The sequence below is a fragment of the Anomaloglossus baeobatrachus genome, chromosome 5 (assembly GCF_048569485.1).
Source record: "Anomaloglossus baeobatrachus isolate aAnoBae1 chromosome 5, aAnoBae1.hap1, whole genome shotgun sequence".
Lineage (NCBI taxonomy): Eukaryota > Metazoa > Chordata > Amphibia > Anura > Aromobatidae > Anomaloglossus > Anomaloglossus baeobatrachus.
In genome coordinates, this window is record NC_134357.1 from 502,356,329 (window position 1) to 502,369,813 (window position 13,485).

Sequence of the window (13,485 nt, forward strand, 5' to 3'; positions counted from 1 at the left end):
TTGCTAAATGCCCTTCCGTCATCACTAGGTACAATGCTGGCCAAAAGTATTGGCACCCCTGCAATTTTGTCAGATAATACTCCGTTTCTTCTTGAAAATCATTGCAATCACAAATTCCTTTGGTATTATTATTATCTTCATTTAATTTGTCTTCAATGAAAAAAAAAAAAAATTGTCATAAAGCCAAATTGGATATAATTCCACACCAAACATAAAATGGGGGTGGACAAAAGTATTGGCACTGTTTGAAAAATCATGCGATGCTTCTCTAATTTGTGTAATTAACAGCACCTGTAACTTACCTGGGGCACCTAACAGGTGTTGGCCATAACTAAACCACACTTGCAGCCAGTTGACATGGACTAAAGTTGACTCAACCTCTGTCCTGTGTCCTTGTGTGTATCACATTGAGCATGGAGAAAAGAAAGAAGACCAAAGAACTGTCTGAGGACTTGAGAATCCAGATTGTGAGGAAGCATGAGCAATCTCAAGGGTACAAGTCCAACTCCAAAAACCTGAAAGTTCCTGTGTCTACGGTGCGCAGTGTCATCAAGAAGTTTAAAGCCCATGGCACTGTGGCTAACCTCCCTAGATGTGGAAGGAAAAGAACAATTGACGAGAGATTTCAATGCAAGATTGTGCGGATGGTGGATAAAGAACCTCGACTAACATCCAAACAAGCTCAAGCTGCCCTGCAGTCCGAGGGTACAACAGTGTCAACCCGTACTATCCGTCGGCGTCTGAATGAAAAGGGACTGTATGGTAGGATACCCAGGAAGACCCCACTTCTTACCCCGAGACATAAAAAAGCCAGGCTGGAGTTTGCCAAAACTCACCTGAGAAAGCCTAAAATGTTTTGGAACAATGTTCTCTGGTCAGGTGAGACAAAAGTAGAGCTTTGTGGGAAAAGCCATCAACATAGAGTTTACAGGAAAAAAAAAAAAAAGGCATTCAAAGAAAAGAACACGGTCCCTACAGTCAAACATGGCGGAGGTTCCCTGATGTTTTGGGGTTGCTTTGCTGCCTCTAGCACTGGACTGCTTAACCGTGTGCATGGCATTATGAAATCTGAAGACTACCAACAAATTTTGCAGCATAATGTAGGGCCCAGTGTAAGAAAGCTGGGTCTTCCTCAGAGATCATGGGTCTTCCAGCAGGATACTGACCCAAAACACACTTCAAAAAGCACTAGAAAATGGTTTGATTGAAAGCACTGGAGACTACTAAAGTGGCCAGCAGTGAGTCCAGACCTGAATCCCATAGAACACCTGTGGAGAGATCTCAAAATGGCAGTTTAGAGAAGGCACCCTTCAAATCTCAGGGACCTGGAGCAGTTTGCCAAACAAGAATGGTCTAAAATTCCAGAAGAGCATTGTAAAAGACTCATTGATGGTTACCGGAAGCGGTTGTTCGCAGTTATTTTGGCTAAAGGTTGTGCAACCAAGTATTAAGCTTAAGGGTGCCAATACTTTTGTCTGGCCCATTTTTGGAGTTTTGTGTGAAATGATCAATGATTTGATTTTTGTTTCATTCTCTTTTGTGTTTTTTCATTGCAAGCAAAATAAATGAAGATAATAATACCAAATAATTTGTGATTGCAATCATTTTCAAGAAGAAACGGAGTATTATCTGACAGAATTGCAGGGGTGCCAATACTTTTGGCCAGCACTGTAAATCAGAAATAAAGCTTCTGCTACACATTCTCACAGCTGCCAAATGTCTAATATCACTGTTTTGGAAAAGGGTGGCCCCACCATCTGTCTCGGATTTGTACGCCCGGGTTAAAGATGTCAGAAATATGGAGCGGGTAACAACTCAGCTTCATAATACGATGGATGGGTTCAGTTCAACGTGGTCCTTGTGGGATACTCTCATGGACACCTACCAATTCTGACAGACTGATGGGGTGGGTCCCTAGTGGATCCGTGGGCTTGGGAATGTATTCATTGTATTAAGGGTGGAGGGAGTGTGTTGATGGAACCTATTTATGTAATACTGATTCCTTTCTCTCCTCTTGGTTAAATAGAAGATATAAAACAGCACATTTTTCAATTGAGCCTTATGGTATGTTTTTCTTTTTACTCAATGTATTTGTATGCATACCTGGGGAATGTTCCTTTTATTTCTGTAATTGTTTTGTGGTTGTAAAGTTATTCAAAAATTCTTTAAAAAATATGAAGTTGAAAAAAAAAAAAAAGATGATCATAGATGTCAGTAATGACGACATTACTGAATTAGTTGGAAGTAACATAGAAGCATATAGGATTATAATGAGTTTTTACAGCAATGCTCGTAAATAATGTCATGATGTATCATTATATTCTTTGTTCTGCAATGTACCGTATTTTTCGAATTGTAAGACACACGTTACCTCCCAAAAATTTGGGTGGAAAATGAAAAGTGAATCTTAACCTTTTCCTGTCCTGAGTACCTCCGGGGGGGGACATTCCAAAAATTCCATTACGCTCCTTTGTCCCCTGGCAGGGGACATCAATAATTCATACGCATTTTACTGTCCTAAGTCCCTTCTAGCGGGCCACTGAGTGGAATGTCTCTTTTCTAAACATAGCAAGCAGGACTTCGCGCATAGTGCTATTTTATATATTTATATATGGGCAAAACATAAAATTTTATTAGATAAGAAAAGATTAAAATCCAATGTAGGTCGAAGGTGGAGAATAGGCGGTGAGTAGGCTGCAGGGCACTGTGCTGGCTGCGGTGGGGGCTGTGCTGGTGGCTATGCTGGTGTAAGAGCAGGGTCACAATGCAGCACACAGAGAAGGAGGAACAGTGGTAACTCAATTTATTAGCGTACCGACAGAGATACGTAAACAGAAGCACATGCAGAGGCGCCGAAATCTTTGCAAAGACCTTGATGAACCTTCTGTATTATCCGGATAGGCATAGGAAAGCCCGGAGTTCTCTCAATGTCAAAGGGGTTTGTCATTTTTGCTCTGCGGTGACCTTTTTTGAAGTTGAGGAAAATAAGTGAAAATTCAGCTCACCGAGTTGCTGTGGTCCGCTGTATGTCTAGATCCGCACACGGAAGGTTAGGCTGCCAGTCTCATATAAAAGATGAAAGAAAGTCCAGCGCAGTCCTCAAGGTGCAATTAAAAAAATTTCCATTTATTTGATAAATCCGTTAAGAGTGAAAAGTGTACAAGGCGGTCAGCTAGGAAGGTATAGGGGACATAGAGAAAGAACCCCACAGAACTACGCGTTTCGACACAGTCTTAATCATGAGAACATGATTAAGACTACGTGTCGAAACGCGTAGTTCTGTGGGGTTCTTTCTCTATGTCCCCTATACCTTCCTAGCTGACCGCCTTGTACACTTTTCACTCTTAACGGATTTATCAAATAAATGGAAACATTTTTAATTGCACCTTGAGGACTGCGCTGGACTTTCTTTCATCTTTTTTGAAGTTGGGTACACTCCCTCACTGGACACAGAATGCCCGATGTACTAAATTTCTGTTCAGAACAGACGGCACTTCTGGGGTTTGACCTTCAGCCCATGCCCCTGCAGTCGCTCCAACACCTGACTCAGCCGGTTAAGGTGGTCCTCGAAGGTGGAAGAGTAAATAATATCGTCCAGGTATATCAAGGTTGATTCGACGTTCAGGTCACCCAAACACCTCTCCATCTGGAACGTCCCTGGGGCATTAGTCAGTCCAAATTGCATTCTATTAAACTCGAACAACCCCATGGGGAGGATAAAGGCTATCTTCATACGGTCTTTTTCAGCTATTGGAACCTGCCAGCACCCACTTGCCAGGTCTAGAGAAGAGAAGTATTTTACCTTCCCCAAGGCCGATAGGGATGCTTCTATTCTCTATTCTTCTATTGGAATCTGTTGGTACCTCTCTAGGATGGGGTCGGTGTCCCTCGTGGGGATCTGATGTTGAATGTGAGTGGTGCACCCAAAGTCATCATGATGCTGAGCAAACACAGGTTGGTAGCACCTCAGCATTTCCTCCACTTGCCCAACTTGTTTGGGGGAAAACTCCTTCAGATCCATGTCCATCTGTTCTAGGAGGGTGTGTCCACTTCCCGTGTTACCCCTCTCCTCTCTCTGAGTGAGGACCGTGGACAGGGTCCACGGGTCTCCCCTGACAGGAGTCAGCTCCACGGCTCCCGATGGTGTAAGTGTCTTAGGCATTACGGAGATCCGAGCCACTACTCTCTTCGAGACGATCTGCATGCTTTCTCCACTCAAGTTAAGGCATCTCACCAGCACTTGCGCCTGCCGAACTGTCACCAGGGTCCGTGTGACCAGCAGCTCTGGGATCTTCTCCGCCTCTTCCATAGGTTCCACTTGCACCTCAATTCCTTCCATGGGCAATCGCGCCCAAACAGGCATGGTGAGCACCATCTGCCCTACTGTCAAAGTCAGTGAAGTACGTGGGGGCACCACGACCTTCCCCAAGTAGTGGGAGGCGCAGGGAGCTTTTGAATCTGACATACCCGAATGAGCTGTTGGAGAGTCCTCCTAGATGGGCATTGTTGGGTCTCCCGGGTCCAACATCTTCCCTGCAGAGCCTCCCGTAAGAACTGTCCTACCTGTTTCAAGTCGTTTATTCCCAAGATCACAGAAGGGCCTTTCACAATCCTTTTCCTTCCCAGGTCTTTTCCACTCACCCATATCTTCATCTACACTACTCCAGCTACGGGGATGGGGAGATCATTAGCAGCGGTCAATCAGAGAGTGGAGGCTGCGCTGGAGCAGACAACATGAGCAAAGTGCTGGCAGAAAAACTCTTCAGGCATGGTGGTCACCTGGAACCCGGTATCCATCAAGCAATAGACTCGCTGTCTTTCAAATTCAGTCCAGGTGGTGGGCCGATCAGCCACCATATATTTGGAGCTTTGTTTTTTTCTTCTGATGAAGTCGGGCTCCCCGGTATGCTCCTCTACCATTGGGCCGGCTAGTTTAACGTCCTGACCAGCTGGAGTAGGGGGCGCCTCCGGGATGTTGCTTAGTTCTTCTCTCACTTCCCGTAGTCCTGCTGTTACGCTCACCGAGGAGCAGCGAGCGTCCGGAGGTGGACCCACTGGACCGTGCACCGGACTCCCCTGAGAAGGCGGCCAGCAGTGAACCCCTATACATGGACTGTGCGGCGCCTCCCCAGAAGGCCTAAATGCACGGCAGCCAGGAACCGGTAGTAGGAGTCTCTGTAAGGCCAGGTGTAGCAAGGTTGTGACGTCCGCAGCCGGCAGAACACGGGAATGGCACCGGAGATGTTCACAGCAGGTGGCGTCCACAGTAGGTACGGCACAGATAATGTCCACGGCAGGTAGGGCACGGTGACGTCCACTGTAGGTATTAGCGGTGACGTCCACAGTCGGAATGGTACGGATGGCACTACGGTGAGACAAGGGATTAGAACCAGGTATCAAATGTACAGATAACAGCACAAAAGGGTCTGGACACTGGCAAAGCTCTAATGGAAGCGTTGCTCGGGCGCCTGCTGCCGGGGGAGGTGAACCTAAATACCCATTAGGTAACAGGTGACCTCTGAGGTCACTTCCAGAAAACGGGGCATACCGCTTTAAGGGGGTGTGGCCTCGCGCGCATCCTAGAGTCACTTACTGCAATTCTGTGTGAGGACGGGAGACAGGAAGAGGCTGCAGCAGGCCTGGGAGCAGGACGTACAGCAGGACCCGGACCAGGGGCAGCGCTTGCAGAGCCATGGGACCGGTAAGAGGAAGGCCGTCGCTGTCTGGGGCTTGGACCGGGAGTGCATGTGGGAGCCATGCTGGGACTGGGCAAATGTGAGGGAGCGTGCCCCCCACGGGGTCTGGTGGGACCAGGCGCTACAGTACCCCCCCCCCCGAAGCCCCTCCCTCCTCAGGAAGCTCCGGAGGAGACGAGGAGCATCCACGTCCTCCGCAGGTACCCACGTCCTCTCCTTCAACTTGTAGGACACCTCATTGATCCGTCGGAGCACTTCAAAGGGACCAATGAAGCGTGGACCCAGCTTGTAAGACGGCAGTTTCAGGCGGACATACTTGGACGAGAGCCAGACTTTATCTCCGGGTTGAAAGAAAGGAACATCCAGACGGTTCTTGTCGGCGTGTTTCTTCATGCGGACGGAGGAATGTTCCAGAGTCGACTTGGTCTCAGCCCAGATGGTGGAGAAGGACCTCACGAGGTCATCGGCTGCAGGGTTGCCTGAAGAACATGTCACAGGGCACGGCACTTTGGGTCGCTGTCCATAAATCACATGGAACGGAGATTTAGCAGAGGACTCACTTTCATGATTGTTATAGGAGAACTCGGCCCATGGAAGCAGTTTGACCCAGTTGCTGTGGTGTTCGTCCACGAAGTGGCGAAGATAGTTAGTCAGGACTTGGTTAATGCGTTCCACTTGACCATTAGACTGAGGGTGGTAGGCAGAAGAGAAGTCTAATTTAACATCCATCATTTTGCAGACTGCTCTCCAAAACCGAGCGGTGAACTGGACCCCTCTGTCGGACACGATATGGAGAGGCAGGCCATGAAGCCGGAATATGTGTTGAATGAATAGTTCAGCAAGAACCGGAGCGGATGGTAGCCCGGTGAGTGGCGTGAAGTGGGCCATCTTGGAGAACCTGTCCACCACCACCCAGATGACTGTGCAGCCATATGATTTTGGCAGGTCCGTGATGAAATCCATGCCGATATGTTGCCATGGAGCGGATGGTACGGGTAAAGGAAGCAAAGGGCCGGCTGGAAGAGTCTTCGGGACCTTGTTCCGAGCACAGGAGGAACAGGATGAGAAAGTCCTGGACGTCTTGCTTTAGCCCTGGCCACCAGTAGTACCGGGATATCAATTGCAGTGATTTCTTTTGACCCACGTGACCTGCTATTCGGGAAGAGTGTCCCCACCGGAGTACACGTTCTCTATCAACCTCAGCAACAAACGTCTTACCGGAAAGGAAGGTGGTGCATGTTAACTGGTGCCGCCATTAGCTTGGAAGGTTCAATGATGTGCCGAGGTTCATCTTCCTGATCCTCTAACAGGAATGATCGAGACAGCGCATCGGCCTTCAGATTCTTCTCGGCTGGATGGAAATGCAGAACAAAATCAAAGCGGGTGAAGAATAATGACCATCGGGCCTGTCGGGGGTTTAGCCTGTGGACTGTCCGGAGATATGCCAGATTCTTGTGGTCAGTATAGATGGTAACTGGATGCAATGACCCTTCCAGCAGGTATCGCCACTCTTCCAGGGCCAGCTTGATTGACAGCAACTCACGGTCCCCGATTGAGTAGTTTTGTTCTGCTGGGGAGAAAGCCTTAGAAAAGAAGCCACAGGTTACTGTCTTACCCTCGGACGTTTTCTGTGTAAGGACCGCACCGTCTCCGGATGAGGAGGCATCTACCTCAAGGATAAATGGCTTGTTAGTGTCGGGTCTGTGTAAGGCTGGAGCTGAAGCGAAGGCTCGTTTAAGGGACAGGAACGATTCTTCAGCTCCCAGGGTCCATTTCTTTGGGTTCTCCCCTTTGCGAGTGAGAGAGGATATGGGGCACACCAGAGATGAGAAATGTGGAATGAATTGCCGGTAATAGTTGGCGAATCCCAGGAATCGCTGGATAGCCTTCAACCCTTCCGGACGGGACCAAGTCAGTATGACTGATACCTTATCAGGATCCATCTTCAGACCGGTATCAGAGACTATGTGGCCAAGGAAGGGTACCGAGGTCTGCTCAAACAGGCATTTCTCGAGTTTGGCGTCAAGGCGATTCTCCCTCAATCTCCGCAGGACAAGACGGACATGTCTTCGATGGGTATGCAAGTCCGGAGAGAAGATAAGGATGTCGTCTAAATACACAACCACACAGATGTAGAGAAGATCACGGAAGACGTCGTTCACGAACTCCTGGAAGACCGCCGGAGCGTTACTGAGCCCGAAGGGCATCACTCGATATTCGTAGTGCCCATCCCGAGTGTTGAACGCAGTCTTCCATTCGTCCCCCGACCGAATGCGGACCAGATTGTACACACCCCGGAGATCTAATTTGGAGAAGATCTTGGCACCTTGAAAGCAATCAAACAGTTCCGGTATCAGGGGTAGTGGGTATCTGTTCTTCACCGTGATCTTATTCAATCCGCGGTAGTCAATGCAAGGCCGTAGACCCCCGTCTTTTTTCCCCACAAAGAAGCCCGCTCCGGCAGGAGAGGAGGATTTTTGGATGAAGCATCGTGTTAGATTCTCCTTTATGTAGTCAGACATGGCTTGGGTCTCATCTCGCGACAGAGGGTAGATGCGCCCACGAGGAGGGGTTGTCCCGGGGTGCAGGTCGATGGGACAATCGTAGGGTCTGTGTGGCGGCAACGTCTCAGCCTCCTTCTTGTCAAAGACATCGGCATAGGCCCAATAGGCGGGGGGGGGTAACCCGGGAAGGGTGACCGGTTCAACTGGTCAGTGCGGAGGATGCACTGGTTTCAGGCAGTTGCTGTGGCAAGACGCACCCCATTGCAGGATGTCTCCAGAATCCCTGTCAGTACTGGCTTGTGTGACCGAAGCCAGGGTATTCCCAGTAGTAGGGCATGCATCATGCCAGGGAGTACGTGGAAGGCGATTGTCTCAGAGTGTAGCAACCCCACTTGCATTGTACAGTTCTCTGTGATGTACCGGATGGGTTCGGAAAGCGGTTTTCCATCCACGGAAGAAAGACTAATGGGGGTAGCAAGACATCGGACGGGAATCTGGTGTAGGTCCACCACAGACTGCTGGATAAAGTTCCCAGCAGAGCCTGAATCCAGGAACGCATGCTCTGACAACCGGATGAAACCGCAGGACAGGGATACGGGTACATGGAGAAAAGGAGAGGACTTGGCGTGACCTAGGGTGGCCTCTCCAATGGACCCTAGGCTCTGTAGTTTCCCGGCTTTACTGGACAGTCCTGAATCAGATGTTTGGCAGTTCCTCAGTAGAAGCACTCTCCTGCCATTCTCCAATTCCTCTGTCGCAGTCTGGACTCAGTGACGCGATCAACCTCCATGGGCTCGTGCGGAGCAGTAGGCCTGGTGGAGGGAGGTGACATCGGCCGTTGGAAGGTGGGCGCAAGGCGCGGGGTTCTTCTCGCCCGGGTGACTTCTCTGGCACGCTCTTCGAAGCGGGGATCAATACGGGTAGCCAGAGAGATCAGCTCTTCCAGGGTGCTTGGTACATCCCGGCCGGCCAGTTCATCCTTGATTTTTCCAGATAATCCTTCCCAGAAGGCAGCTACCAAGGCGTCATTGTTCCACTTGAGTTCGGAGAACAGAGTGCGGAACTCGATTGCATACTGTCCCACGGTGAGATTCCCCTGGTGGATTCTCATGAGCGAAGAGGCAGTAGACAAGAGACGGCCTGGGTCATCAAACACCTTACGGAAGGTATTCAAAAAGATGGACAGGACTTGAACGGTCGGGTCATTCCTCTCCCAGAGCGGATTCATCCAAGCCAGAGCCTGACCAGTCAGATGAGACATGATAAATGCGATTTTCGAGCGATCAGTCGCTCGCTGCAGCGGCGACAGCTCAAAGTGCAGGGAGCACTGGTTTAAGAAACTGCGACACAAATGGGGATCCCCTCCATACATGGGTGGGGAGGTCAGGCGGGAAGGAGACATGCATGTCGATAATCCCGCAGAGTCGGGGGTTGTTCAGGAGGCCGGACTCTGCAGGGTGTATAGACGGGAATCCTCGGACGCCATATATTCGACCATGCGTCTCTGGGCCTCATGCTGGCGGGACAGTTCCTTCTGTAGTTCAACTAGTTGGGAGCCGTCGGAGGATCCGGAGGTTTGCATGGATGCCAGACGGGATTCCACAGACTTCATGTGAGCCACTAATCTTGCTTGGGTCTCACGCTGGCAGGAGAGCTCCTGTTGCAGGTCAGTCAGAGGGTTAGCCTTGATCCCGGCGGAGTCCATGGCCCGAGCAAACTGTTACACTCACCGAGGAGCAGCGAGCGTCCGGAGGTGGACCCACTGGACCGTGCACCGGACTCCCCTGAGAAGGCGGCCAGCAGTGAACCCCTATACAGGGACTGTGCGGCGCCTCCCAGAAGGCCTAAATGCACGGCAGCCAGGAACCGGTAGTAGGAGTCTCTGTAAGGCCAGGTGTAGCAAGGATGTGACGTCCGCAGCCGGCAGAACACGGGAATGGCACCGGAGATGTTTACAGCAGGTGGCGTCCACAGTAGGTACGGCACAGATAATGTCCAGGGCAGGTAGGGCACGGTGACGTCCACTGTAGGTATGAGCGGTGACGTCCACAGCCGGAATGGTACGGATGGCACTACAGTGAGACAAGGGATTAGAACCAGGTATCAAATGCACAGATAACAGCACAAAAAGGGTCTGGACACTGGCAAAGCTCTAATGGAAGCGTTGCTCGGGCCCCTGCTGCCGGGGGAGGTGAACCTAAATACCCATTAGGTAACAGGTGACCTGAGGTCACTTCCAGAAAACGGGGCATACCGCTTTAAGGGGGTGTGGCCTCGCGCACAGCCTAGAGTCACTTACTGCAATTCTGTGTGAGGACGGGAGACAGGAAGAGGCTGCAGCAGGCCTGGGAGCAGGACGTACAGCAGGACCTGGACCAGGGGCAGCGCTTGCAGAGCCATGGGACCGGTAAGAGGAAGGCAGTCGCTGCCTGGGGCTTGGACCTGCACATGGAAGCCATGCTGGGACTGGGCAAATGTGAGGGAGCGCGCCCCCCACGGGGTCTGGTGGGACCAGGCGCTACACCTGCCCACAGCTTTCGGGCCCACTCTGGTTTGGCATCGGTTACTTCAGCAGCGGCCACCTCGGAGCACTGTTCCACATTGGTGGGGGCAGGTGCCTCTTTCTCTCGCACTCTCGCCTCCGCACCCACTTCTAAAAAACTCAGATTGGGGCTACACCGTAGGCGTTCTCTCAGGGCCTGCCACAGGTAAAAGGTCCCGCAGGCCGCCCACCATCTGATCTCGCAGTACGGCGTCCCAGGATCCCAATCCCCGATGTTCTCCATCTCACTTCAGGGTAATATGGGCAGTTACCTCCTGCAAGGCATTCATGTACTACTGGATCACCGTGCCTTTCTCCCTCTGGACCCGACAGAACAAGCACATCCTCCAATTCCCCAGGTCAGTAGTATCATGTCTTCTAGTATTTGTGTCACTTTAGCTACCGTATCTCTGTCTTGTTGGGGTCTAAACATCACGGTCTGTCACGCCTCTCCATCCAGCGTCAGCAACCCTATCTCAGCCTTCAGGGCTGGTGTAAGGGGATGCATGCGCAGCATGCTTTTGAGTCGTTCTATCCAGTCGCGCAGCGACAGATTCTCTCCCGTGAACTTCGGAAGATTCCTGAGGATAGCCTCTATAGTGGAACATTGCCCCAGCTGTGCTGGCTGGGGGCGACTGTGGCAGGTGTCCCAGATACCCTGTTGGCAGTGCGGACTTCAAATAATGCCGCCAGGAGTCGGCGCATGCTCAGATGCAGCTCTCGGCTCAATATCTCATCTGCGTACGCACCTTCTCCGACCCATTGATCTCCCAGCAGTGGACTTAAGGAAAATGGCACCCGAAGGTGGCGTGTGCACAGATAGCTCAGTCTGCGCACACGACGATTACGTCAGCGTGTCCTAAAATTAGCTCATCAATGTAAAAGTAGTGGAAACCTCTTTAATTCACCTCCACCAGCCTGAAGGGTTGATGTTGGATGTTCTTATTTGATCACAACATTCTCGGTATAGCCTTGACACTATTGGAAGGAAAATCTCAACAAAGATGGTGGTTTTCGAAATAGTGATCCTGGCTGATACAGCACTGATTCCCTTGCTTGAAATCGATAAAATCATTAATTCTTCCATCTTTAATGTGGATTTTTGCTAAATTCATCACTTGATTTTATACTGCACTCCGGGGGTCACAGGTCTCACTCCAATCAAGAAAAAGCAGATGTCTGTAATAAATTAACCCTGCAGTCTATAATACTCGTGGATAAAACAAGACTGAATACAAGACCTTCACAGTCGTCAATACATCATAGGGGAGATTTCATGACAGCTTCTCTACCTGATCATCCTGGGGAACATCTGGACTTTCTTCTTTATAGGCCTGTGGAAGAAGACGGGGACATCTCTCTGGTCTTGTCCACTCACTGGATAGAACTAGAGGAAACACACACAAGGACTGAATTCATTCATAATATACAGATAATTATAGGCCATGCATATTTAGTCCTGTCTATTACCTGGTGATAACAGAGAGTAGACGAAGAAAGGGTTCTTAATTCCGCGTCAAGGACACAATGGATTCGGAAGGAGATTAATGCTTCTTTAATATCATGCACAGGTCAACGCGTTTCAGGAGTCACAGCTCCCTTCATCAAAACAGCAGGCAAAAAACATTTAATGTTCTTTGCCTGTTGTCCTGATGAAGGGAGCTGTGACTCCTGAAACGCGTTGACCTGTTCATGATATTAAAGAAACATTAATCTCCTTCCGAATACACTGTGTCCTTGATGCAGAATTAAGAACCCTTTCTTCGTCTACTCTCTGTTATCAGCCATACTTGGGACTGCTGCCTGGACCCGGATTTTTACATGCGTGCAGTGGTTGTGACTGGTACAATCGCTCGCTATAGGTGAGTTTGATTTACATTTGTACCCTTTCTATATTGGGGTAAGACCCAATTGCGTTTTTTTTTCCACAGCTCTTTATTACCTGGTGATGTGAGGGGCTGGGGAACTTCCATCATGATGTCCTTGTACAGATCTTTGTGTCCTTCTAAATACTCCCACTCCTCCATGGAGAAATAGATGGTGACATCCTGACACCTTATAGGAACCTGACACATACAATGAAACCGTCATCCCCCGTTACCTTCATAGCGTTACTGTATAATGTCCCAGCATTCCCAGAAGTGTCACCTCTCCAGTCAGCAGCTCAATCATCTTGTAGGCGAGTTCTAGGATCTTCTGGTCATTGATGTCCTCATGTATCAGGGGGTGAGGTGGAGGCCCCGTGATTGGACTCAGGGGTCTTCCCCATCCCTCAGACACAGGGTCCTGACAGCGCTCACTAGAGGTCTTCTTCACTACTGTGTAATCCTGGTTATGGAGAGACACATTAATAAACCTCACTACAGACATTTCCAGAGTCCTCACCTCTCCAGTTCTGTCCATCTGTTATTCCCATAGATAAGATGGATGTAATGTGACGTCATCAGAATCTCTCACCTCTCCAGTAAGCCGGAAGAGGATCTCTAGGGTGAGGTGTAATATCCTCTCCGCCATCTTGTCCCTGTCCCTATCCATCCTTGACGAGTCAATCAGGAAAATTCTCTTATATAGAAGATCTGAGAGGATCCGATATTGTAGGGACCTGAATGGGGAGAAGATGACGATGTAACATCAGAAAGATCCCATGTAAGAAATCTCCGGAGCTGTTACCGGCTTCACATGATCACTACATCCAGTCCTGGCCCCGTCCTGCCCCCGGTATAACACACAATCCAACTACAGT

The 13,485-nt window shown here is 49.8% G+C and overlaps 1 protein-coding gene across 1 annotated transcript in view; it reads right to left on the minus strand.

Moving 5' to 3' along the window:
- Positions 1–13,036, minus strand: part of LOC142312838 (uncharacterized) — a 104,200-nt gene extending 91,164 nt beyond the window's left edge. The window contains exons 1-3 of the mRNA XM_075351824.1: positions 12,891–13,036; positions 12,685–12,808; positions 12,035–12,129 (exon numbers count right to left, since the gene is read on the minus strand). Coding sequence (XP_075207939.1) covers positions 12,035–12,129; positions 12,685–12,808; positions 12,891–12,914 — 243 coding nt within the window. The 5' untranslated portion in view covers positions 12,915–13,036. The remainder of the gene's footprint in view (positions 1–12,034; positions 12,130–12,684; positions 12,809–12,890) is intronic.
- Between the last annotated feature and the right edge of the window lie 449 nt (positions 13,037–13,485).